This window comes from Cnephaeus nilssonii (genome assembly GCF_951640355.1).
Source record: "Cnephaeus nilssonii genome assembly, chromosome: 6".
NCBI classification, from domain to species: Eukaryota; Metazoa; Chordata; class Mammalia; order Chiroptera; family Vespertilionidae; genus Cnephaeus; species Cnephaeus nilssonii.
The window spans coordinates 92,863,241-92,890,596 of record NC_137077.1 but is presented as its reverse complement, the minus strand read 5'-3'; the positions used below and the strand labels follow the sequence as shown (position 1 = coordinate 92,890,596).

The 27,356-nt window shown below is 49.4% G+C and overlaps 1 protein-coding gene across 8 annotated transcripts in view; it reads right to left on the bottom strand.

Annotated features, from left to right (window-relative positions):
• Positions 1 to 27,356, bottom strand: part of CACNA1C (calcium voltage-gated channel subunit alpha1 C) — a 590,813-nt gene that overhangs the window by 117,177 nt on the left and 446,280 nt on the right. For 7 of the 8 annotated variants that reach the window (XM_079775042.1, XM_079775041.1, XM_079775040.1 and 4 more), the window contains 3 exons: positions 10,936 to 11,010; positions 8,464 to 8,554; positions 589 to 615 (listed from right to left, as the gene is read on the bottom strand). In XM_079775042.1, coding sequence (XP_079631168.1) covers positions 589 to 615; positions 8,464 to 8,554; positions 10,936 to 11,010 — 193 coding nt within the window. The remainder of the gene's footprint in view (positions 1 to 588; positions 616 to 8,463; positions 8,555 to 10,935; positions 11,011 to 27,356) is intronic. The other variant, XM_079775036.1, reaches the window with a different exon arrangement.

Genomic DNA, 27,356 nt, shown 5'->3' with positions numbered 1-27,356 from the left:
CTCCAAATGAAGACCTGGGGACACAGTGATTCAGGTAGAAGAGAGTTTCCAGGCAGAGGCCCTGATGTACGAGAGGACAGGGAGCATTCCAGTAAATGCAGGTTCCATAGGTTGGAACAAAGGGTATGTGCAGGGGCGTGAGGAAGGTGAGACGGGAAAGGCAGAGGGGGCTGGAGACCATAGGCCCTGTGGAAAGTTCGGAGCCGGCCGTGTGGTGATCCTGTGTGCTTCCCAAACCCTTGAAGCTCACATCTCACTGTGCCCCCTGGACATGAAGCATCAGAGCAGCAGCAAACAACCACGCGACAGTGATTTTAACTGGACTTCATCTTATAAGGGAGGGGGCACACTAGGCTTCACAGCTTCCTTGGGATGGCGCTGCCAAAAAGACTGATGGATAAAGATAATTCAACACATTTCAACCCCTGGATTATTTGCTTGATATAACCCCAAACCTCTTCTTGATAGCCACACAAAAGAGGGTGGTTCCCCCTTTGAAGAACATCCCCGACTCTTCCACCCCCTGGAAGGGCACTGGGATAGAGCTGGCGGGCAGAGGGAAGGAAGAGCCGCATGCACTGCACTTACCTGAACTTCGACTTGGAGATCCGGTGGCTGAAAGAGAAAAGGGGGACTTTAGCAGATGACACACATGTTTCCTTCCATTTCAAAGGTGTTCAGCCATGCCAGGGAAGTCGATGTCCCCTGCTGACTATTTGTGGGCGCCCGATGGATGTGTGATGTGACTTAGGACAACTCTGAAGAGAGAACCTATTTGTCAGCATCTTCTGGTGTGCTTGTGTGTTTGAATGTGGAGACTGAGGCCTGTCCCACTGACAAGTCTACAAATCCAGTGTCTTCTGAGTGGAGCGGGAGAGCCCGGTGCTCTCACATAACCAGCGTCTACCACGAGGTTCCATGAGGTCAGGTTAGGCAGTGTGTTAGAAAGCTACACCTTGAGAAGTGCCATAGAGGACAGGGAGCACCTTGGGAAGAGCTGTACAGGACAGGGAGCACCTTGGGAAGGGCCGTACAGGACAGGGAGCACCTTGGGAAGGGCCATAGAGGACAGGGAGCACCTTGGGAAGGGCCGTACAGTCCAGGGAGCACCTTGGGAAGGGCCATAGAGGACAGGGAGCACCTTGGGAAGGGCCGTACAGGACAGGGAGCACCTTGGGAAGGGCCGTACAGGACAGGGAGCACCTTGGGAAGGGCCATAGAGGACAGGGAGCACCTTGGGAAGAGCCATAGAGGACAGGGAGCACCTTGGGAAGGGCCGTACAGGACAAGGAGCACCTTGGGAAGGGCCGTACAGGACAGGAGGCATCTTGGGAAGGGCCGTACAGGACAGGGAGCATCTTGGGAAGGGCCATAGAGGACAGGGAGCACCTTGGGAAGGGCCATAGAGGACAGGGAGTACCTTGGAAAGGGCCATAGAGGACAGGGAGCACCTTGGGAAGGGCCGTACAGGACAGGGAGGTCTCTCCGGCAGGTGGAGAGTCTCACCAGCTAGAGGCCACGACAGAACCACATTGGGGAGACCCCACTGCCATCTGAACAGGAGCCTGGCCAACGCTGGCTATGAAGTGAAGATGAGCACAAGAGCCAGCTGGGCACTGAAAGGCACTACAGTCCTGGCGAGGGCAGCAACCTGGGCCTAAAGGAAGCCATGGGCCCCGAGGAGAAAGCAGCATGCTGGCAGCCAGGTGCAGCCCTGAAGCCTGGGGGACTCTGGACAGGAGCACCGGGCAGGTGTGCTGCTGGCTGACTCGAAGGGTCACTGTATGGGGAGGGTCCATTGAAAGGTGAACCTTCAAGGAGGCCCTGAGACCATCTAGTTCACATAGGAGAGTCCAGGGGAGCTGGACGGAGGCAGGATGGGAGAAGAGAGAGGGAAGAAGAGAGAAAGGAAGGGAGATAAATATATGGAGAGAGAGAGAGGGACAGTGCAAGCACTTAAGACAGAAACTTGAAGGCAATGGGTCAGAAGGGCTTGGTGTCCAGGGAGTAAACAAACACTGGAGAGCTTGCAGGTGGATGCACAGAGAGACACAAAATGGAAGCTGGAGGTGGCAAAAGAGATGGAGAGAGCAGGAGAGACAAAGAGATGCGAAGAGAAAACAGGAGCAGGGACTTGCGCGGCGACTGCTGTAAGCCTGTGTCATCCAGCTCAGCACAAAGCAAGCTCTGTCGCATAGCAAGAAAACAACCCCTCTCATTGTTTTTTATTTAAAAAAATTAAACCAGAAGATGTGACAGGTGGCAAAGCCATGGAGCATGAGATAATTATATCTCTGGGGCACCGAGAATCTGAGCCAAGTGCCTTTACTGCTCTGAACCGTTAGCTAATAACCTTTTCCCGCCTCCAAAGACTGCCTGCCAGGGCTGGAGGGTTTAATCACATGTTAACAAAGCGGGTGGGAGGGGGAGAGGGAGCCCGGGCAGCATTTTATTTAGAGTCACAGTTTAATGGGGAAACAAATGTTTTCCAGGTGCTAATTGGGTGGCGGGGAGTCCAGGGTGCTGTGTTCTCCAGCAGGGCTGGGCTGAGCATGGCACCTTCAGGCCTTTCCTGAGCTTGTTTGTGGGCAGTTCTCACTCTTGTAGAAGCCAATGCAGATGACCATGATCCGAGGCTTTGTCCCTAGAACTTGGCCAGCCCTCGGCCTTCTTTCTGAAATGTCTCCATGACCCTCTGCAGTGCCCGTCAGTGCAGACCACAGCCCCTTCCCCACAAGGCTCTCCCTTGCAGTCCAAGGGAGTCATAAGAAAATTGGATTCTTAAATCCACCATGTATGGAAACCGAAATCTGAATATTCACATCTCCCAAGGAAGTGACTCTGGGAATTGGACACAGGGAAGGATTAGGGCTGGGTGACTGTGAAATGAAGGCCAGGCCTGAGTTCAGGCATGGTCATCAGCTATGGGTCCTTACATGGCATTCTGGCACATCCTGAGGAGGAGGAAATGGAGCAGGACTTTCTTTTCCACTTAGTTACATGTTCCGATGTACCCTGGACCACACTTTGAGACTGATTTTCGTGTTGTTGCTGTTTCAGGGGATTGTGAGCTTAATTTCAGGCTTTCTGAGTCTGAAACATTCATCCCCTTCTAAGCACCATATTACTTAAGAAGTGTTTGCACTTGAGAAGGGGAGAGTGCTGTTCAAGCGGCATGTGACTGAGACCCAGGAAAACCCAGCCCTTGGAGAGCGGAGGTTAGAAGTCTTGCAAAGCCCAAGTGCCTTGATGCCTCCATTCTCCCTGACAGGCGTGAGTGGACAGTGGGACCCACTCCACAAAAACAGAGGGGCCCCATCGCTCTGCAGCCTTTCACCTCCTGGGAGGTAACCACCGGCTTAGGGTTTGGAAAGCTGGTCACACTGGTCCCCTATGCGAGTAAGCCAGGTGGGGACTAGGTGGGTGTACCGCTCCATACCCTGGGCTGTTTCACATGTGGCAAATGCTTCCTCCTACTGAACAGTAGAGCCTCCAGCTTCTTCAAACCCCACTGAGGTGCACACAGCTTGTTCAGAAGGCTTGATGGCTTTTCCCATCATTCCATTCCATTCCATTCCGTTCCGTTCTATTCTATGCCATCCCATGCCATCCCATCCCATGCCATGCCATCCTATCCTATCCTATCCTATCCTATCCTATCCTATCCTATCCTATCCTATCCTATCCTATAAACCCTATATAGTGTTTTAAGTGGATTCTTAAAGAGCAGGGAGGTGGGGAAATTAGAATTTAACACATAAGACCATCAGAACAGTTCCAGTGGATTGGACTTGGGGTACATCCAATCCAAGATATTTTCTCTGCCCAGGCCTCCAAGACAAACCTTCTAGGAAACTATGATTTTCTTTGATATTGAAGTTCAAAATTAGAGAAAACTCCAATAACTCTCTTGGTTTTGCTTAGTTACTCAATTTGCATTTGTCATTATTTGACAAATATTTGAACTTCTTGGGAGCCATTTATATTTTCAGCTTCTCTCCCCTCCTTAGAGTAATGAGCACCATACATTTACTCCCTGTTGTGTGAAGTAGCATTTGCCAGAATTGTCCCAATTTGCCTTTAACATAAATCAGGTGTTGCAGCTACAGAGGTGAGGAGGCAGTCAGATGTGTGTCAGCCTGGATGGCGACTCCAGTGCCATCCAGGCTGGCACACATCTGACTGCCTCCTCACCTCTGTAGCTGCAACACCTCCCATGGCTGTTAGGACTGGAGCTAGTGGGTACTGAAAGCAGTCGCTCCCCATCCCTGGCCAGCGTCTCCTTCTCCATTACCCCTCTTGCTCTTTCACTGAACCCTCTTTGCCCGCACTGGGTCTTCCCAACCACTCACTCTTCCAGGGATCCCAGGCCAATGCACACTTCACCTCCAGTTCTCAGTATGGCCCCATGGTCACGTCAGGGCTGCCCTCCACACCACGCGGACTCCCCACTGCCTGGGCCTTCTGCTGGGTCCGCTTGGCAAACCCCACTCTGATTCACACCACTGTCATGTTTTTAGTGCTGCCCTCAGGCCAAAGAGCCTGCCAAAAACTATGTCAAATAGTTCTGCAGGCCAATTGCACATTTACGACATCAGTCTCCACTGCGGACTCGCACTGCTCAGCAATCTGTTTGTGACGTCCTGGTGACTCACTAATTTGAATGTCCTGTCCTGCAGGTCCCTAGACACCTAACGCTCACTTTCTGGGAGGAGCTGACAGATCATTTGCGATGACTCCTATCATTGACTCTCTTCAGCAGAGCCTGTTTCTGATTCTATATTCTTTATAGGACTGTTGGCTTTGAGAGCTGGATCTATGGTCCACAAATATCAAGTTACAGGGTGTTTTATTCCAGAAATCTTACACAGAAGCCCAATATGTGAAAGAGGTGAAAGTGGTCTCCTGTCCCAGCCCTGCAGCGGTTCCCAGGACCCCTGGCCTCTGCTGAGAGCACCCTGAGGCACCCTCAGGCCAGTCCTTCCTTCCCTAGGGGAGGAGATCGGTACTCAGAGCAGAAGTGCCAGCTGAGGTCCGGGGCGGATCAGTGCTGGACCACAGGACTCCTAACGAAGGTCTCTCCTCCCATCTCCTGGTGAGTCCCAGAGGTAAAGGAGCTCCTTCTCCCCGTGTGAATCCGGTGTCTCAAACTGTCTTTGAAGTCAACTCCCTCTTCTTAAGTAGTTCCTTCCTAGGCGCTCCCATTTCCATTCCAGAGCCTTTAGCCCCTCCATTTTCACGGACTTCTTTTTTGCCTTAAACATCATCTCTTTACTATGATGAAACAAGCCCCCTCTTTCTAGGATCCTACTCTCCTCTCTCCCTTCCATGGCCGCACTGGTGGAGTCAGCGCTCTGTGCTGGCTCATTTCCACCCCCTCTCCACTCTGAGACTCGGCTCCCACCGCACAGAGCACAGAGTCCTCCACTCCTTTCCATCCCCACACGTGACTCTAGCCTGCACCTCCACCATCTCACCTGTGGGTATCTGCCAGGAAGGCGTCTGCACACGTGTGATGCTTCCCCATGGGCCCCACCCCTAAACTTTCTTTTCTAAAGTGGTCTGTCAAGAATGCAACACTAACCAAATCAACCAGCTCCTCTTCCCATGACTTCTCACAGCCTTATGACAAAGACCAAGGCCATCAAGGGGTCTCCCAGGCCCTGCCCCATCTCCAGCCTCGTCTCCATCTTCACTCAGGTTGCACTGTCCAAGCTGGCCTACTCGCAGTTCTTCCACTCCAGGGCCTTGACATGCACTGTTGCCTCTGACTGGAACATTCTTCACCTCTGTAATGTATCTTCAGCTCTTCAGTTCGGAGCTGACATTTTATTTTCCCCCAGCAGCTGTTCCCAACCTGCCAGTCTAAGTCAAGTCCCTCCCTGTCATTAAGCGCATACTCCAGCTACTCTTCCTTCTTAACACTTACCCCAATTTTAACAACTTATTTACTTATGAATGTCAAATTCACGCCAGATTATGAGCTCTCGTGAGAGGGTGTCAATTTGCTCTACTGACTGCTATGCATCACCATTGCTAGCTCCACGCCCGGCACACTGCTGACAGAGTGGACCGGTGGGTGGCTGTGTCTTGAAATTCTTCCTCCAGTGGTTTCCAAGAGATTGCAAAGATCTGTACCCCTAACACCACTTCACCTGTTTCATTTACTTGTTCTTATTCTTCTATGTGTCTGTGTCCCAAGGTTCTGCCTCCATTCTCCTAAGAACAACCCTGGTCTATGAACTCGGGAATAGTTTTCATTCTGATAACCTCAAACGTGTGGCTCCACCCTGACCTGAGCCGGACCTCGGCCCTCCACATCCTGCTGCCTGCGTGGTCCCTCGGCTCGGCCTGCTTCACAGGCACTTCAGCATCCTTATCACGTCCTGGCTCCAAACGTCAATGGCTCCTTCCTCTGCACCACTTATCCTCCCTCCTGCCTTCTCCCCTCAAATATCACATTGCAGGTCCTTTTTCTCTGCCACTGCCCCTCGGGAACCATCTTCATCCCAGCCTCTCACTACATATAAATCCTTGCCCAGACCTCATCTTCCTTCACAACTAGCCCCTCACTGCCTCCACACCACCACCCACTCTCAGGCCCTGGCCTGTCCTCACGCTGCCTCTCCCACCAGGAAGTCTCCTCCCATCATTGTCTGAGGGGGTGGGGGGGAGTAAGAGGTGGGGAAAGACCATAATTTATTAAGTACATGTTATAATTCTGGCACTGTGACCAGGCATTTTATATGCACAGCGTAGGTATATAAATGTGGCCGTTTCTACAGAGCTCTCGAAGGCTGCAGAGCCTGTCCTCAAGGCAGTGACAGCTGCACCAGAGGGACTGCCAGCTCTCTCTGTGGGGGTCATCGTATTCTCCCAACAGAGCTCAGCTCTCCAGTGGCCTCCTGCTGCCAGTCCCCGTTCCTCCTGACCTGTGCCTGGGCCATGCCCCAAATCTAGAGCTGCAGGGTCCTTAACCACCTTCTCTCTGCCCCCTTGGGGTCAAGACCTCAGAAAAGCCTAGCGCGGAGGGACTTCGAAGACTTGCTCTCTCCCTTGCTCTAGTGTGGCTGACTGGGCCCACGTTAGAAACGCAATTGCTTGTTTTGTATGGTTCCAAAAGAAGAGAAGGGAAAAAGGCTTGGATTGCCGCTTAAGACATAATTAGCACCATATTTTAACAACGTTTGGACGAGAAGTGCTCCCCAGCAATGCTGAGAAACCTGCGGTGCAGACTCCCACTGCCGCTGTCACAGGGAGTGACTCGGAAGGCCCTGCGAACCCCGGAGACGGAGGTCACAGGGCTGGCTTGTGCATAGGCTTCGCGTCCCTTCTCCTTTGGCTCAGGGGCCATTCTTGTGTTTAGACTCACTAACTTTTTAAGAAGGATGGGTTCGCCCAGACTATTGCGCCACTTCAGAGAGGAAGGGTGAGGGAGTGGTTTAGAAACTTGTTTCATCTGAGACAGGTCCTCTCAGCGCCTTCTCTCTCGGTGCCTGTCAGTGTCCGGCGGAGCTGACAGCTCCTATGCCTGCCGGGCAGGAGGAAGTGTCCCCACTTCCCACAGTGGAGCCCCTTCTGCCCAGAGGAGGCCTCGTGCTCACGGTCACTCAGACCCCTGCAGAATATGCCTTTATCCTTTGAACTCCGCTTTCTAAGACACTAGTAATGAAACCAGCAGTTTACTTATTTTTAGCAGGTAAACCATTTTTCCCTTCTTTTTTTTTTTTGAGGGGCACATCGTTCAGGGACTACCAGTTTCCATTTTAAAGAGTGAACTAAGATGGGTAATTGTGATAATTCACCTGCGAGCTGTTCCCCATCACACCTGGCCCCGCCCCATCCCAGGCCAAAGTCTGCTCTGGAAGCCAGGGCCTGGGGCTTGACCAGGGGAAGGGAAGTCCTAGACATGCAGGCTGGGGCTGGTGTTAGCGGAGCCGGCGCAGTCTAGGCGGAGCACAGGTGAGTTTATGAACTCACTAATGGGTAACCTGGAGATGCAGACATGGGCCATGTTTATCATCTCCCAGTGTATTTTCTTATGCTTTCCTTCCAGGTCACTTTTATCAGAATGGAGAGAGGTGAGCGGCCCCAGGAGCCTAACACAGCCATCTCTTGTGGAAGTGGTGAGGGGCCGGGAAGAGAGAGGCTTCAGAGCCGCCCTCAACCCCCCACACACTCTCTGTATTTCCCGGATGTGATGGAAAGGCGCTCAGTATCCAATTGAGGAGCCGTCTCAATTTAAGACTCAATACCAACCTAGGGCTGTACTCACCCCAGCCCTCTGCTCTGGCTCCCTGAGCAGCTTTTTGCTTCCTGCTGTGCTCTGACCTCTGCCCCCTTCCCTAACCCCACCCCCTGCAGTGATGAGCTTCCCCTTCCCCATTCTGACTTAAGGACACAGCGTCCCTACCGGCCCCCAGAACAGCCCAGCCCCTGTGCTCCCTGGAAGTGCCTACTCACGCCAGCCTGGCCCCACAGTTTTCTCCCTCGATGTCACCGCCAGCCACGTTCTCAGTGTTGACAGACTCCGTCTCACTTGTGGGCATGCTCACTGCAAGAGTCAAAGGGATGCAGAACAAGGCATGAGGGCGGGAGGAGAAGGGGAGAGAAGAGCATTAGTGTGCAGTACCCCAGTCTCAGGAGGAGGGCAGCCAGCAGCACCCACTGGTGAGGGTGGGGGTGCTGCTGGGAGCAGGCTGAGGCCCTGCACTGCCCTGGCCAAGTTCAGGATTTCCATGAGGGAGTGACATGCCTGCTGCTTATCTAGGGTAGGTCATGTTGCTGTGGACACTCTAAACAGTGGGAATGTGGAAGGAAACCTGGCGATCGGATCATTTACCCTATAGGAGACATGGTCGAAACACTCACCATTGAACCTTTCTCCACCCTCAACTCGACACCCTCAGAGAAGCTGTGCAAGCTTTTCCATTTGTATCCACTACTTGCCATAAAAAGGGGATCTTTCCGGAAAATATTTTATTTCTCTTACCTTTTCCCACCAATTCTAAGGGGCTCCATTCCCAAACATAGGGTCCTGCTTATTTGTAGAAAAGGCATTTCTGCTGCCTGCATGAACTACTAGATAGATTTAGAGGAAAGCACCCTTTCTGTTGTGCATACGGGGTCCCGCAGCTGTTACGTCTGGGACAGTACCTGCCACAGAGAGCCTGAGCAGACCATGCACTGAGACGCAAACTGGCACTGCAGCCCTCAGGAAGGAGGAATCGCCACACTGAGTCTACTGTGGCCTGACGCTCGACTGCAGGTACGCAGTCTCCCTTCCAGCAGCCCAGCCGTGACATTCCCACTCCACAGGCTGACTCGGGATATCAACCATCTACTTCCACCTGCGCTGACCTACTGGCCATCTCCAGTCTCTCCCTGAGGTGGCGGGAGCTGAGCTTTGAAACCAGCAGGAGTTTTCTCCTTGGAACACATTTGATGGTTTAGAAGGAGCCATTCCTTCTATTATTATTTTTGACTCCAAGTAAAAATGTAACTCAAGAGATTTATTTTCTACCTTCTATTACCCTTTGTTCACAGAATGGGCCCTGGTTCAGCTCTCCTTGCAGGACACAACTCCTCATGTGGGGAGAAAACCAGGAGCCCTCAGCAGCCAGAGAATCTGCATTAGTGAGGGTGTGGCATCAGGTGATGTGGCACCATGTGACAAGTCCCCATCGGGCCACAACAGCCCAGGAAAAGAGTTCTACTGGTTATATGGATTCCCCGTTTCTTCTCTTGTGGATGAACACAAGATGGGCGAGTGGGAAGAGACTCAGTTCAAGAATACCGAAGGTACAAAGAGAAAGCCCATGACTTACCATGTGCTTGACTGTCACATCTGAGCAACCTGTCCACCTTAGGGCTATTTTCAATAAAGTTGGGTAGTAGGAAATCTAGATGCCATTTTACAGACACTTGGAGCTGGATGGGACTTTAGACATTATCTGGCTCTAACTTGTCCCAACCTTCACCTCACAGGACAGGAAAACGAGGTCTAAGGAAGGGACCGATGCCCAAGATCACACAGAGTTTGGGGTGGGATTTGGACTGGAGCACAAGCGTCAGACCCTCTGTACCATGCTCATTAGATTGTCCCCATGTTGACCAACTCTCTTTCCTACACTCTAGGACCAGATGAGGTTCTTAAGGCCAAATCAGGCTATGGGGACCTCATCAGAACACACTGAATAGCCAAAGGACAGTGTTGAAATTTACATTACTTTCACTCTCCTTGCAGCCCAAGGTCTGAGGGAGCTGGAGAGCAAGACCAGACCTCAGGGATGGTTTTTGCCCTGGGAACTGGAAAGGTAAGACTTTGAGAATTCCTTAGTCCATCCACGTTAATGAAGAAGTAATATAATAGAAGAGCTTTCAGTCTTTTAATCCATCTCTCTCCAGATATTTCTGACTGAGGTTCCTTTAACTCTTCTGACATCGTTATTTAAAGAGCTGAGCTGTGTACAGAAAGCTCTCTGACTTTCCATGACATGCTTCTCCCAGAGAGCCGCTTAGGTGTGGAGTGGTGTGATGGTGGTGATGCTGGGCCTGGAAAGACAACCAAATTAGGAGTAGGCAGGCCTGGGCACTAGGAGGAACCATATTATCTTCTAAATCAAGGCACTGCCTGTACCAGTACCAAGACTGCATTTACAGTGACCTTAATCTTGGCTGGCACTACTCAAAGGAAAGATCCCATCAAGGACTAGCTGCTGACTATTACGTCTGCTGACTTTATACAAAGAGATGACAAGGCAGTGGCTGTGAGACAGAGTTCCACCCGCTACAAAAACACAAACATACATACAAATATACACACACATATAAACACACATGACCACAGCATCACAAGCCATCAAAAAAAAAACCCTCCCATCCAGTTCGGTATGTAGCAACACACATTAACACACAGAGCACAGGGAACGTTACCATGGGTTTCTGTGGAGTGACTAAACCAAGCAAACTTCCCTTTCTTCTGATCAAGCAAGCCTGCTGCAGCTCCTCCTTTCACAGACAAGATGGTCATTTTCAAGAACCAGGAACAAGACATCAATAGCGAGCATGCAGTCAGCCACGGGCAAAAGAAAGAAACAAAGAACTCAGCTTTCACAAAGAACATCCATTTCATCTCCAAAAATAAACTGAAAATTATAAAAATCAATAAACCAAAACAAATAATAACACATAGTAAAATAGAACCAAAACCCCAAATCACATGAACTAATGACACAAAACAAATGACAGACATTGGGGAGAAGGAATTACTGCAGCAGAGGCTTCAGTCTAACTTGTGTGTCTGGTTAGTGGCTTTGAGGAGAGAGCTTCCAGGGAGGGGTCACCATGCATCCCTGCTGACTTCTGTGGGAGGTGCCCTTGTAAGGCTCCAGTGGGTAACTGCTAAAATCAAACCATAGCATTGGTGTCCTCCTTCACCCCCACCCAACAGCCACCTGACTGTACCCTCCCCTACCTGTATTAGGTTCAAGGGCTCCATCACCACTTACACCTGGGACACTTGCAGGTAGAAAGCAACTGTGGATCTACTTGCCCCTTTGTCCAATTCAATCATTCAATGCCATTCAGTAAAGACCTACCAAGTGCCGCAGACCTGGTCACATCCCAAAGATATATGTATCAGTTTTTAATGGGTTTAAACAAGCAAAGAAGTTGCTCAATTACTTGTCAATGGGTTGTCTTTCGAGGTGGTTTGTATATAAGAAAGAATTATGTGAGCTTCTCTCGGGCCTGGGCTGTAGTTGAAGAGAGGGTGCTGGTGAGAGTGTGAAGACACTGATTGTTGCAAGTGGAACAGGGGGAGTTCTGTATTCCGCAATGGACTCTGAGATCTGGATATGAAATGCATTAGCTAATTCCCAAGAAAGAGAGTTTTCCCACACCTTTGATAGAACTGGCATTAACGGTGCCATGCAGGGTGCTAGGGATGAGTGGCGAGTGAGACATAGTCACTGATGACTAGTGAGGTGGGAGATCCCCAACCACTCATAGACAGAAGCAGCATCCTGATAAGGAATGGATGGGTGGCCCCATCCATTCCAGGAAAGGGCATGAAGGGAAAGTCAATCCAAACTTTAGATGCTTCTTTAATCTCGTCCCCTTGCCCGAAAAGTTGGATGATGTTCAGCAAACATCCTTGAATGCTCTTTGTTAGTGAGAATTCTGAAGACTGGCTCATGACAGAAAAGGGTCAGGTTTATTTTAATCTAGGTAAAGGTCCATTTCCCAAACACATATTTAAAAGACAAAACTTGAAATAAGCAGAAACTTCATAACCTGTAGCATTTTAACTTCTGAAAAATCCTATTTGAAAAAAGCACTGAGAGTTAGGAGCTGACATGAATGACTTGGCTGCTTTCTGGAAAAGAAGATATGTCTCAGTTTAGAATAACAGTCACTCAAGTGAACATCTCATGAGGGTCTTCTATTCAGAGGAGGTAAACATGAGGCTGCCAGTCACCAAGTCTCTGTTCACGCAGTTGTCTGGGGGTACAGGAACCTTGGCCAATGATGAAAAGCCAAGAACATTGTGACCTGTTATATGGAAGCACCATCCAACTTTTGGCTTTGGCATCAATATTGTCCCATCTTGTTCAACTTCAGAAGTAACTGTATGATAACTTTCAAAACAAGAGAAAAAGCTTGGTAAAATCATTGAATTTGACCAGGGTTGGTCTTTCATGCAGGCAAAGTTGGCAAGTGATTTGAAGAGCATCTAAATCATCTCCCTTGTCCAGCCAGGGTTGCTCAGTGGTTGAGTGTCAACCTATGAACCAGGAGGTCATGGTTCGATTCCTGGTCAGGGCATATGCCTGGGCTGCAGGCTCTATTCCCAGTGGGGGATGTGCAGGAGGCAGCCAATTAATGATTCTCTCTCATCACTGATGTTTATTTTTTTTCTCTCTCTCCTTCTTCTCTGAAATCAATAAAAATATATTTAAAAAATTAATCATCTCCCTCTACTAGACCTGCTCTTTTGGGTGAAGTTATATTTGAAGGTTTCTTGCTGAAATGAAAATACCTCACCTGGAAGGAATAGTACAATAATATATTAGTGCCTATGATAGTTCATCCCATAAGCATGTGAGGGAATAAGAGGGTGAGGATGCAACTGTATTCCTATTACTAAGGGATTAGACAGCAGGATCATAGCTGCTTCTTGGAGGGACTTGCTACCCTAGAGAGATGGACTTGGATTCCTTCTTGGAGTTCCCAAACAGTTGAAAGTTGAGAATTATAAATACTGGACACGAATTCTGGGTAGAAGATGGACAACTTGACTCCTCCTTTGAACTGGTGGGAAATCAAGGCAGAAAGATGGCAAAGAACCTAGGTGCCCAAGGACACCTCTCCTCTAAAGGCAGCCCTCTGCATGCCCTGAGAAGTGAAGCCTGAGCCTGCTCATCTGCAGACAATGTGATGAAGATACACCCTCTGTGGAATGACATGTGCATCATTGGATGGATTTAGGAAGAAGAATGCCGAGGAAGACCACTAGAGAAAAAGCTGGTTTTCTGACTTTCTAACTTCACTGTTGTAGGTACTGTGGATCAAATCTGGGTCTCTGGGCTCTCCTGTCCCTTGGCTTCTGCTGAGAAGTTTCCAAAAGAAAATGATATTTTCATGAAAGAGTAATTAACAGCTGCCATTGCAGGGGATGGGTACATAATTACATATTTGATAATATCACCAATGGCTACAATGAGTATATTAGTAGACACCATCTTGCCAACAACTGACTACATCTTGAATTAATGTCATCTTTTCCCCAAACATCTACCCTTGTTGGCAACTCTTGCTTGAATGGTGCTGAGTAGGACAATTTCTGTGTCTTAAGGGAGGTGCACAGATCTTGTCTCCCCTGATCTGCTTGGAGAACAGCTGTGTGGATACCAGGGGGTATAATAAGCGACTTCTGACAGGAGGTAATCTCCTGAAACTGGAAATCACATGACTCATACTGGGAGAGGAGCATAGGTCTAAACTGCTCTGAAGATTGGTATTTCCTGGTATATCTGGGTTTGCAAACTTTTTGAGGGTTTCTTTTTTTTTTAAAATATATTTTATTGATTTTTTACAGAGAGGAAAGGAGAGGGATAGAGAGTTAGAAACATCAATGAGAGAGAAACATCGATCAGCTGCCTCCTGCACACCTCCTACTGGGGATGTGCCTGCAACCAAGGTACATGCCCTTGACCGGAATCGAATCTGGGACCTTTCAGTCAGCACGCCAACGCTCTATCCACTGAGCCAAACCGGTCAGGGCTTGAGGGTTTCTTCACTAAAATTTAGGAATCCTCTATTGAATACCAAGCAGTGCTTAGAAAACACGGCTGCATAGATCAGTTGGCCAGCCTTTCTGCTGCTGTGGTCCACAGAGAAAGAACAGATTCACAGTACACGATCTTCCAGAAAACTAATGATTGTCTCCAGTCAGATCCTTCTGGGGCTTAAGACAAATTTTCAAGGGGTGGGTCTGCTCCAGGCTGTTGCACTGTGTTAACACTCGTGCTTCCCATGAAAAGAAATTAGATCTAATTTAGCCATCTTAATGCAAACATGATGCAACATGTGCCCAAAGATGGCCAAACTCATTTACATGAATAAAAAAAATGACTTTAGAAGGGCCCAAGGTTTGAGAGTAGGAGCACCTTCAGTATTGATAAATTCAATGCAAGTCATGAGGTTACTTAGTAATCAATCCACAGAGGACACAGGAAGCAAAATCTTCTTAGGTATTCTGTCCTTTACTCCCTTTTCCTCCTCCTCTCCTTCCCTTCCTCCTATCTTTCCCATCCTCGAGGCTGGAGGAGATATGTGAAGAACCATCCACATGTACAATATCTGGCCCTGCTTCTTGAGGCCTTCTGTCTCAGATCTTTTTATGCATCATAACTGGCTGAGTGACGGGAGAGCAAAATTCCATTGAGGGAATGAGGAATGAATATGGGGAGAGATGGAGGAATCCGCCTCCTTCCGAAATCTTTGGTCACGCAAAACAGCTCTGACTTTGTCATGGGGATGGGGCTTCGCAGTGCCCTGTGGTGACTGTCGGCAAGAATGGCTGGCCTTCTCTTGAGATTTGCCGTCTTCATCCTGGAACTCAGCTGGGAGCTTCATTAGCTAAGGTCAGAGAGCTCACTGACGGCTGTCAATAATGTATCTCCTCTTGTTGGAAGAGGGTTAGAGCATCAGGGCCAGACACCCAGGCAGCAGATGAAGGCATTTTCCGCCCACCCTGCGTTCCTCCAGTGCTGTGGAGTGCCGTGTGGAGCCGAGGGTCTGAATCCGGGCCGGCCAGCCTGCTGGGACCCACTGCTCAGGCTTCCGTGCACTCTTAGATGGGACTGAAGCACTTACTTTGCCATTTACTGGAAAATGCCTATTTTATTATCGTTTTTGGCACATGAGTGGTATAATAAGCATTCATTTCCTCAAAGTACTAATCAGAGATATAGCTAACAAGCAAAAGGATTCCTAATTTCCTACCTTATTGACTCTAATCTGGACTCTAAAACTCCCTGAAATTTGGCTCCATCCTATCTGTGATGGCTGAAGGTGCCCTCTGAGAAATTCATGGCGATGTCCTAACTCCTGTACCTTAGAGCTGTATTTGGAGATAGAGTCTTTAAAGAGATAATTTCCATTAAATTAAAATGAGGCCATGAGGTTGGGCTCTAATTTAATAGGACTGGTGTCCTAATCAGAAGAAAACCTTTGGACACAGCCACTTACAGAGGGAAAACGATGTGCAGACATAGGGAGAAGAGGGCCATCCACAAGCTGTGGGTCACGCCTGAGGCACACCCTCCCCTCATGGCCCTCAGAAGGAACCAACCCTGCTGACACCTCAATCTTGGACTCTGGCCTCCAGAACTGTTAGAGAATACATTCCTGTGGTTCTGTTGCCAGGGCTGCCCTGCTGACTGAAGTACTATCTATCCATTCTTATTTCCTGTTACTTCCAGGAGAAACTCTCCCGAGTCGGGATGAGTGAGGCTGGGTGCGCACTCCCCTGGTGCTTGCATGCGGGTTGGTGCAGATTGCCCTGCTCACTGTCCTTGAATGTGCCATCTTTATTCCAACCTCTGGGCATATATATATGCTGTCCTATATCCCCTCTGGGAGGGCCTGCCTGCTTCCCCTGCACTACTACCTGGGTCAAGAAACTACAGCCCCTGGGCCAAACCCAGACTGCCACTTGCTCCAAAAACATAAAGTCTTGAATGGTACAAGCACGCCCACCTGCGTAAGTGTGACCTGCAGCTGCTTTCAACCTCCAACCACGGAGTCGAATAGTTGCGGTAGCGGCTCCATGTGGCCTTAGAGCCTACAACACTTGCTAACTGATCCTTGAGACAAAGAGTGTGCTGGCTCCTGAGCTAGTCAAAATGGGCCCGTTCCTGGGGGCCCAGGTCCCGTGTGTGGGGCTTTCAGGACCACCTGCTGCTGCGTCCCCTCCTCTGAGCTCCAGGAATACGGCGACCCATGGGAATTACAAATAGAAGCCTGAATTCAAGGTTCAGTCCCACCTCTCCCAGCTGTGTAACTCTGGGAAGCTATTTAACCTCTCTGAGGTCAGGTATCCTGTCTGTAACAAGAAGATAACGATACTGTTTCTTTCGAGAGGTTCTGGCAAGAATTAAGTGAAATACCTATAAAATAACTTTGTACAATGATAAGTGCTATGAGTATTTCCTAATATTACCAATTAATTTTGATCAGTTTTTATCATAGTTTGCTGAGCAAGTATTAGACTTATGTCCCTAACTAAATTTTAACTTCCTCAAGGCCAGAGACTTTATATCAGAATTTTCTGGATTTCCTTTTAGCTCTAGTGATACAGACTATGAAGCTATAATAATAGCACTATATCTTCACAGAGTTTTAAGGGCACTCCTGTATGTTGGACCTCACGAGGTTTGTCCTTCAGATGCACTCTCCATCCCTCGCCCCCACGCCCTGAATCCTGCAGCGGAGCTAGTAAACTTCATCAGTGTGCTCCCTTTTGGGTTGGCCTTGGGAAGCACCAACAGGATGGACATCATCGAGGCCTGAGGCGAGTGAGGCTGGGTGCTCCCTCCCCTGGTGCTTGCCTGCGGGTTGGTGCCGATTGGCTGCCTCTGTTGCCGAGGGCCACAGGTCTGCCACGTGACCCTCTTGTCATGACCACCTCTCTAACTTCTGAAAAAACTGCTCTCTCCTCTTGTCCCTTCAGGCCTGTGGTGATAACAGCTCCCTCTGGGTGCTGCCCTCAGGGTCCTGCCTCCCTTGTTGACTCCTTAAGCCCTGCCTGCATTTTCATTAGCGTTTCCTAAAATCACCAGTTTCCACAGCTACCTGTATGGGCAAGGTAAACAGTATTAGCCCACTGACAGGTGAAAGCTAGTCCCTAACAGTTGAAGGTGACAGCTAGTAACAGTAGAGAATGACTGCCCTGGAGTCCAGGCTTTCCCGGCTACATCAGGCAACCTCCAGAATAACTTGGCTTACATCCATATTTGCAGGTTGAATTACTGGTAAGAACTAGTGAGGTAGGGTATTAGCGCACGGATTGCTTCAGCCTCATGGCAGGACAGATCAAACATTCTGGTTACGGTCCCAGGAGACTCTCTTCAAAGGAACTGTATCACATTTCATCAAATTTAATTTTCTCTTGCCGAAAAAACAACTTAGGCAGTTATTCCTACTACTTTCCCACAGTTTGCTAGATCGAGCCCCTGGTCACGGGGAGCCCCAAGCTGCTGGTGGAGCTCTTTGCATGTCTTTATCCAGCTCAGGGTCTTGGGAATCTCCCTTGTACTGGAGTCTAGAAAATGCCAGGTAGTCCGTTCCTTGGCCTTGCCAATAAATAGTTCCAAGTCACATGATAATTGGGGTTTCATTTTCCTCACCTCTTATATAAATAAATTGAACTAGGTGATGAATTATAGGTCTCTTATAAGGGAAAGAAAGAAAGCAGGAGAGGAGAAAAGCAAATGCAGGGGGTGGGGAAAGCAAAGAGATGGTAAGAAAGAGAGAAAGAGATGGAGAGAGAGAGAGTGCAAAATGGTTCCAGCTCTGGCAGCCTGCCTGGGTGGAAGGTCACAGAGAAAGGTGTCACCAGCCTTAGAGCTGGCTCAACAACTGCTGCAGCCCAGGCCCAGCGTGGCGTCCTCCACATAAGCAATTAAAACCTGGCTGATTTTAAGCCATCAGAAAGTAAATATAAAACGGGATTAAATATTAAGAAGCCAAACAAAGTGGCCTCATTAAAAAGGCACAATATAAGCATGATGTGCCATCACCACAATTATTATTACTGCTATAAACTGGGAGGAGGCGAATGTGCCTGCCCTTGATCTGCAGCTATAATCCAGAGAAGACGACGAGGGTGGCTGTGCTCTCAGCAGGACATAAACAGCCAGTGCTCGCTCCCAAGCAGAAAACGTCTCTCCACAACTGTGGTGCCACTGAGTCAGGCCACCTCAGTTATTACTGGAGTCGAGGGGAGGTGGGCAGTGACAGGAGGAGGCAGGGGAAGGAGGTTTGGCTGCATCAAATAAACAGCCCCCCCCCACCTCACCTTCATAAGGGGTGACAGGGCAGCGTGGACATTCTCAGGCCCTTGGGACTAGGTACAAACAGGACATCTGATCACACAGGAGAGTTGACACCTCCAAGGGAAAACAGCTCCCCGCAGCCATTGGGGATGTGACAGGGGCTTCTAGATGTAGATGACGGTGCCTCTATTTGCAGAATTCCTTTGGAAAGCCAATTCTTTTAGGCACAAAACAACTTTTAGGTTGGAGAGAGGACATTATTCTGGTCTGCAAGGCCAGGGTTAGCAGTAGATCGTCACCCATGTGGTATGACATGAAAAGAATAGGAACAATTTGAGTCCCCAATCCCTCTCCAACCCAATCCAGTGATATCTACTGCTAACCCCTTCATTTTAGGGTCTAACCCCTTCAAAGTGCAAATATAGTCATTTCTATCTTAATAGCAACCACAGCTCAATGTTTTGATCACTTGCTCGATGCCAGCTACTCCTCCATGCACTAAACACATACTAACGATTGAAGCCTCAAAACAACCCTGTGAGGGGTCATCTGTCCCCATTATATGTTCCAAATTTACAGATCAGAAAATGGAGGCTTAGAGAACTGAGTTACTTACTCAAAGTGAGCAACTAATGAGATCCAGCATTTGAACAGCGATGGATGTTATGCCAAGTCAGCCCTCTCAGCTACTATGCACACTGGGTAAATTCATAAAAGCCTTTCCTAATCACAAGAGAGTCCTGCAGATGTGCTTGCACCTGTAGGGGGAGAAGAGGGGCAGAAGGTGCAGCTGGAGGTCCGGAGGGAAGCCGCTCATTTTATAATCCTGCCCAGGGCCTCCCTGCCAGGAAGGGGGAGACAGGAAGCAGTGTGGTTGGGAACAGGGGCTGGAGCCAGGTGGCCCGAATTTGAATCCTGGCTCTGCCACTTTGGATATGTCACATCACTCCTCTGTGGCTCAGGTTCCCCACTGCAAAACAGATTTCCATCAAGCCTGCACTGCAGGGCTGGAAGGGGGAGGCCAACCCTTCATTGTACAGGTGAGAATGTGAAGGTCTAGAGAGGCTCGTGACTGGCTCAGGGTCACACAGCTGGCTAGTGGTAGAGGTCCAGTCCTCTTTCCACCATCAGATCCCTCCTTTTTTCACTTGTCACTAACTTATATCACGGAGAAGCTGAAAGCCCACCCTTGGTCACGGCTGAGCATAGGTCCAGGGCTCCCTCCCTGGTCTGGAATTCAGAAGTTCCACAGTGGGTGAGTTGTTGACAACAGCTATATAGAGCTCACGGTCCACTCTTTTTCTCTTTTTTGGGGGGCTCTGTCTTCCACTTCACTGCTTTCTGCTGCTCAAGATAATGTTGGCCCAGGTCACATTTCCAGCAAGGAGGTCCTACATGACCCCAGCACAGTCTCAACGTACACATGGCGGGGAGTTACCTGGAGCAAGGAGCAGTACTTTCTTCAGCAAGGTCTCAGCCTTGCCCTCCCTTCCGGCACCCAAGTCAATTGCTGCCTTAAATTTCTAGGCTGCTTCCATTAGTGGCTTTTATGCGAAGTGAGTCACTTTAGCTTCCAGCCCCATGGTGCCTCTTCAGCTCCATAGTTTCATGAATGAGTTTAGGGGCAGCTGTCAGAATACCAATCACCATGTCCCCTTCTGCTGCAAGTCCTTTCCTGTCATTAATCTCCCAACTCTGCCTGCTGGATGCTTGCAGTTGTTATTTTCCTCCTTCCCCTGGTTGCAAGACCAAGGATGCAGTGTGCCTGGTCTGTATCTTTCACTGAGAGGTCCTTTAACTGGCAAAGACCCAGGGAGGCAGTGCTCCTCTCCTCAGCATTGGCCAAACCTTGTTAGGACAGATGGTCACAGCTCAGGACCACGGTCAGAGAGGGGCAGCAGCCAGAGGCAGCATTTTGGGACGGTGAAGGGCTGTACATCATGGTCTAGGAAGAAGCTGGAGAGGTTTAATTTAGATACGGAAGGCTGGGCGACCTCAGCACCATCTCATCTTTCCACAAGGAAGGCGAGAGTAGTTCTACAAGGAATAGGCATTGAAGAATAAGAATTTTGCCCTAATATAAGAAACATTTCCAAATGGCCTGGCTGTCTTGAGAGACTAGGAGTTGCTCATTATTGAAAGTTTCCCAGCATTTGTTGGGGGTTTGAGAGGAGATGTCTAAGATTTCTTTTACTTTAGGAAAAAAGAAGAAACTGAGCATTACAAGCAAGGAGCTCTGCATGAGGAAACCCCAGACTGCTGATCGCTTGTGAGGGGCAGGGACTTGGCCCAGAGAGAAGCAGTTCTTGAAGACCTTACTGAATTCTCTCATAGGATGATGAGTCTCCCCTTAGCACTGTTTCTTCGTATCATGTCACTGTCACCACACAGAATGCTCAAGCTTTCCCCCAAGGCCCTTCGAAATTCGGTTTCACTCTACCCATCCAACCTTTTCCCATTTCGACCCAGCATTCACTCTCTGATCAGGCATTCAGCTCTACTCATGGCCTCCAGAACATGCCACACTTGGTCAGTGTTGGTTTGACCGCCTTTTGTGGAGGGCCTGACACATGCATGGTGCTTGCCAGGGACTGTGCACCTCCCTCTGATCTTTGCTTGGCTGGGAACTCCCCTGGGCTCCTCCGCAAGCCCACTGTCTTCATGAAGCCTCCTAAACCACAGAGCATTCTTCTTCCAGAAACAGGCACCATTAGTGCCGTGTAATGCAGAACTCGGCTGTGCACAGGGTTCTTCGCTCATTAGAAAAGGGTACAGCACTGTGTGGTTTAGAGCATGCTCATTAAATTACCTCAGTTAATCTTCACAACCACCTGGGGAGACAGCCAGGAAGGTGTCTTCATTCACAAGTTGTAGATGAGGAAACTGAGGTCAAGGGAGCAGAGCCAGGACAAGGACGCAGGTCCCTGTCCTCTGCTCCCTGTTGCTTCCCCAGCCACGTGTGCCTTTGACTGTCACTCAGGAATGGGTGGGAGAGTCAAGGCTCTCCTGGTCTCACCTCACCGACACCTGCCCTTCTCTGCTCCACTCTCGGGCACCAAGCTGACCTTCCCAGGCAACCAGATGGGAAGTGCTGCAGGGCGGGAAGCAGGACTTACAACTTCTGTTGGAGGCATGGGAGGTGTGCCACAAATACTGGTGGGTACTCGGGCACACACACCTCATTCAGCTTTCTTCTACTCCTTCACCCTCAGAGAGGGGTAGGACTGCGCATGTCTGGGATGGGGCCAGGGTTAGCATTGTTTCATTCATTCACTGTTTCACCAGAGCAGGCACTGGAATGCACACAGTCAGCCACCTCAAGGCTCCTTCCTCCCTCCTGTGCTGTTTAGTGGAAGGGCCAACATGTGACCACTGTGGGCAGTGGCTGCTCATGCCCACAGCAGCTGGGGGGACTCTGAACCAGGCACAGAGAAGGAGAAACCAACCCCAAACGAAATGTGCCAGAACAGGTGGATTTTAATGCAGGACAATGTCACTTTTACTAGTAAAGTAATGCATTAAAACTTCCCGCAAATGATCTTCTTTTGGCACGAAATTCAACATTTTTAAGTGTAAAAATATCTATGATGTTAACACCTTCAGAAAATTTGACATATGAAGTTTTGAAGCTTGTTGTCAATACAAAAAATAGCATATATATCAAATCGCATATATGTCAACATATGTGTAACTCCATCTATTGAAAAAAATCCACATTATTAACCGTGACACTTAGTATTTCTCTACTGAGCAGCTATCCCTCCAGATTCTTCCTCTCCAGACTAACTCTGAATCAAAGGTTTTACTCACCCTCCACCCTCCCCTCCCTCTTTTCCTTAATCTTAGAACTCTTCCATAATGTCTCAGGAGGGTTGGGCTTGTTGGAGAGGCTGACTGTTCTATCTTTAGAAGAGAAAAGGTTTTTGAAATATAGAGAATAGGGACACAGTTTTCAACACGCAAAAGGCCTGGAGGCACTGGCAGGAAGTGGGAATGCTAATGTTCCAGAAGTGACTGGGATGGGAGGCCGACCTTGGGTTCACCTGGGCCTCCAGCGGGGTGTAGGCTGCCTCTGTGTGACTGCTCCCCCTGATTCCTCGAGAGCCTATGAGGATTCTTGCTGCAGGCTCATTGACCCAGGAAACCCAGAAGGAAGGAAAGGACACAGAGGCTGTGGTGAGGTGGAGTCCTGGTCCTGGTAGGTGGGATATTGTACAGGCTTTTCCTGTGAGGAAGGGGACTGTTGGTTGCCTGGACTGCGTGATGACAGGTGTGACTGGGTCTGTATAGCAGGGGTGTGGGGCCCTTGGGCAGATTTGAGCAACTCTATTCTTTTGCTGTCAGCAGTGCAGGAGTAATCCTTATCTGACGGCTGAAAAGGTACGAAGACAAGGCCTTTGCCTGAGTTAGGGAAAGCAGAAAGGAGCAGTGTTCTTTTTCTAATTCCAGTAATAAAGTGGGAGAGTGAGCCTCCTTGCAGATGGGAAGGACCAAGCACAGAGGTCAGCACTGGTGAGGAAAGGGGGCAGCATCACCAGGGGTTGGGAAGGAGAGAGGCAGGAGGGAGCTGGCGTGGAAGCTGTACCCTCCAGTCAGGAGTCCTGAGTGGCAGGGCCCTGCTCAGCACTGACTCCATGTTTGGGAAGGACACATTGTTTTAACAGCTCAGTGCTTTCCTCCTGGGCTGCTGGGAGGACCAATGAGAAGAAATGGACAATGATCTCAAAAGGGAATGTAAGGCAGGAGGGAGAGCAGAGAGGAGAAGCAATTAGCGGGAGTCATTAGCCAAGCGAGGATAATTAGCGGCGCCCCTGGGAGGACACTGTTGCACCCAAAACACCTCAGACCAGCTTGTGGAAGTTGAACAGCCCCAGGTATCAGCTCAAGAAAACAAAGAGTTTTCTAAGAACTGGAGTTGCACAAAAATGGGAGGGGTTTCTTGCGACCTGGTGAGTTCCTACCACAGAGTGTTCAAGAAGGGGGCGGGCTGTAGAGGAGGGTCTTGCATAATGGAGACGTGAGATGAGAGATTCTATCATTCAGTGCTTTCCAGGCAAAGACAAAGTTTTCAGGACACGGGCTCTGGGAAAAAGCAGAAGTGTCAGGGCATGAAGAGGCAGGCTGCTGGATGCTGGAGAGAGGCCGTCCAGAGTCCTTCCGTAGAGGACACTTTCTCTCCTGTCGCCACCTGCTGCCTGGCCAAGAGGAGAGAGCCAGTGTCTGCAAACGAGAACGTTCTCTCCCTGGCCCAGCCACACATCACTTCTGGACTATAGAACCCAAAGACAAAGACAGTGCCAGAGGGAGTCCCAGGATCAGACTGCTAACGAATTTATAGAAAACCAGAGATTACTTGAGTATTACTCTTACATGTTAGGAAATTGAGGTCCAGAGAGGAAAGGGTTTGTTCGAGGTCACAGAGTATTAGAGCTGAGATGAGGAACCAACCAGGTCTTCTGACTTCTTTTCCAGTTTCTTTTTCCCTCTCACCCCATCTCATGTTCCTATCAGCAGGTATTTTATGCTCACCTCTTTGCTGCCTTCATTGTTAGATAGCCCTACTATTGGCTGTCTGGCCTTGGACAAATTATCTGAACCTCATCTTTCTCATATTAAAAAAATGGAGCTAATAATACCAATCTTGGGGGTTAAAATTAAAGATACTATGAGTTAGAGGAGATGCTTAGTAAGTGATAGCTGTCATCTGCAATATTCAAGAGTGTGTAGAATGTCTGGGCACTATATATATTTACTAGAGGCCTGGTGCACAAAATTTGTGCATGGGGGGGTGTGGTCCCCTCAGCCCAGCCAATCCTGGACCCCTCGGGGGATGTCCCAGGGATCGGGCCTAAACCGGCAGTCGGACATCTGTCTCACAATCCAGGACTGCTGGCTCCTAACTGCTCACCTGCCTGCCTGCCTGGTCACCCCCAACTGTCCCCCCTCACCGACCTGGTCACCCCTAACTGCCCCTGCTGCTGGCCTGGTCGCCCCCAACTGCCCCCCTCTGCCAGCCTGGTTGCCCCTACTGCCCCCCTCCTGCTGGCCTGGTTGCCTCCAACTGCCCCCCCCTACTGGCCTGGTTTCCCCTCACTGGCCCCCTGCCTGCCTGGTCACCCCAACTGCCCCCGCCCCCCCGCCAGCCTGGTCACCCCCAACTGCCCCTCCTGCTGGCCTGGTCACCCCCAACTGTCCCCCCCCCCACTGGCTTGGTCACCCCCAACTGCTCCTCCTGCCAGCCCGGTCACCCCCAACTGCCCCTCCTGCCAGCCTGGTTGCCCTCAACTGCCCCTCCCCCCCCCCCCCCCCCCCCGTGCTGGCCTGGTCACTCCATGCAGCCTTGTTCAGTTGCCCTCAAATGCCCCCCCTGCTGGCCTGGTCACTCCATGCAGCCTTGTTCAGTTGTTTGGTCATTCCTCACTAACCCCCCTGCCAGCCTTGTCGCCCCATGCAGCCTGCTGTTTGGTCATTACTGTGATGGCATCCTGGACAATTTGCATATTCCTCTATTATTAGTATAGATTGGGGAGTGAAAAAGCAAAACACAGGCCAAAGAGAAGACCCTCAGGATCACTTTTTGCATCTAAAAGATCATCTGGAATCTAAACACTGATTGGAGATGATCTGTGTGTTCTCGAGGCCTATATGGCTAAGTCTACCATGTTCCTTGGGGGGCCATCAGGGTCCTGATGTCTTCATAATTGTTGCCAGTCCTTTCATGAAATATTCATGAAGTTACTCCTGTGTGCCCAGCAACTTACTGTGACATGGTCCCTGCTTAGCAACTTGTGAGAAGATAATTTGTAAAAATCTTTAATTAGGATTGATCATGAAAAACTATTGAAGCACAACTGAGAAAAAAAAAAAAAGGGAGCTGCATCAGCCTCCCTTTTGTGCCACTTTAATTCTTTCTATGAACCCCAAACTAAAAAAGGACCCGTGAAAGATTGTGTTCCGTCCCCTTAACCTGCTCTCTGCCATCTCAGGAAAGGTCATTTGTGACCGCAAGCTTGGCACTGTGGTGGTCCTTCCAGCCTAAGTCCGAATGCTTCAGGGGTCAAGATGAAATCACATCCGCAGGGGCCCCCTCAGGATGGCCACTGCTACAGATTTCTACAACTTTGCTTCTCTGAACCAGTGACACTAGTAACAGAGCAATATGGGGCCCCAGTTCCACTCTGGTTTTAAATAGATTTTGGTCTAAACATGTTTTATAATATGCAACAATTGGGTTAGCCTCATGACAAATGTCATCCCTACCTTCGCCAGAGCAACATGCCATTTCCATTAGGAATAATGTTTCCTGGCCAGAGTAAGGCATGGAAAATAATATGGGGTCATCAACAATTCCCTTCAGTTTCACTGATCAGATTAAACTTAGCAATGGAAAGAGGAATTTACAAATTAGATGCCGTTCTCTATTTATTACCAAAATGGTTGCCTTCCACGACATCCAGGAGATACAGTTGAGATCTCATTAAGTCTCAGCTTGTGATAACATTTACTCCATAAATCTCCATTGCAGCCAGTGAATGAAATGAGCATTATGCCAAAGACCACATAATGGATCAAATCAAACCTCTGCCCCGTAGAAGGCAGTTGACCTTTTCAAGACTTAAACGTATGCAGCTTTCTGGTCCTACAGAGCAGCTGGGGCTTTATTCTTGGTTCTCTCTTAACCATTTGCTGACTTTCATGCTGAGATGGCTACTGGCCTCACTGAAAGAGACATAAAATAAGGATATTTCTGGCATTTCTCTGGATATATTTGAAGAAGAAAGGGGAGAAGCGGTGAGTACATGAAGTAAAACATTGTGAAATATTCCCGTCCTCTCTCAGAAGTTAGAAATTGTATTGACAGACAAGAAACAGAAGATGAAGAATTAACCTGTGTGTCTGATTCATTATACACCCTCTGCTGGACCAGATCTGGCCCCATCTGATTTTAGATCTGACACAGTGACAGGGCAGGCCCTCGTCATCTGTCCAAGTGGCAGAATTCCAAAGACTTTCAGGCCAAGAGCCCACTTTTCTCCCAGTTCCCGTTATGTTGCTTCTGAGCCCCCTGCAACCTCCTACCCCCATGATCTGTCCTGAGACAGTGTTGAAACCTGCATGTACCCCTAAGAGACAGTGAACCTGTAAAAACTGTGAGCAGGGAGGATCTGCCCTTTTCTGTCCAGAAAACAAACCAGTTGACAGGGGACAGGGCCTGTAGAAACAGTCCCAGCAACGCTGACAGGGGCAAGGCAGGCCTGGAGGATACGTGGCTCTGCCCAGAGGCTGGGAAATAGACTCAGTGACCTGGGGATCCCTTTGTTCCAGGCTTTAAGGTGCCCTGATTCTCTGATTGTGATGGAGCCACCCCCTTGGCTACAAGGGAACCCAGGGCCCAGAACAGGGATATGAAAAGATCATTGCAATGGACCGAATGTTTGTGTTGCCCCCAAATTCCCATGTTGAAACCCCAATCCTCATATGGTAGTATTTGGAGATGGGCCTTGGGGAGGTCATCAGGTTATGAGGTGGAGCTCTTACAAATGGGATCAGTGCCTTCCTAGATGAGGCCAGAGATTGGCTAGCACCCTTCCCACCACGTGAGGACACGGCAAGAAGATGACTGGGAAGATGTGAATCAGGAAGACAGCCCACACCAGGGTCCCGACCACGCTAGTTCTCACCTCCAGCCTCCAGAACTGTGAGAAACAACTGTCTGCTGTTTAAGCCACGAGGTCTGTGGTAATTTGTCAGAATAGCCCAGACTAAGACAGACACAAATCTTAAATGTATCAG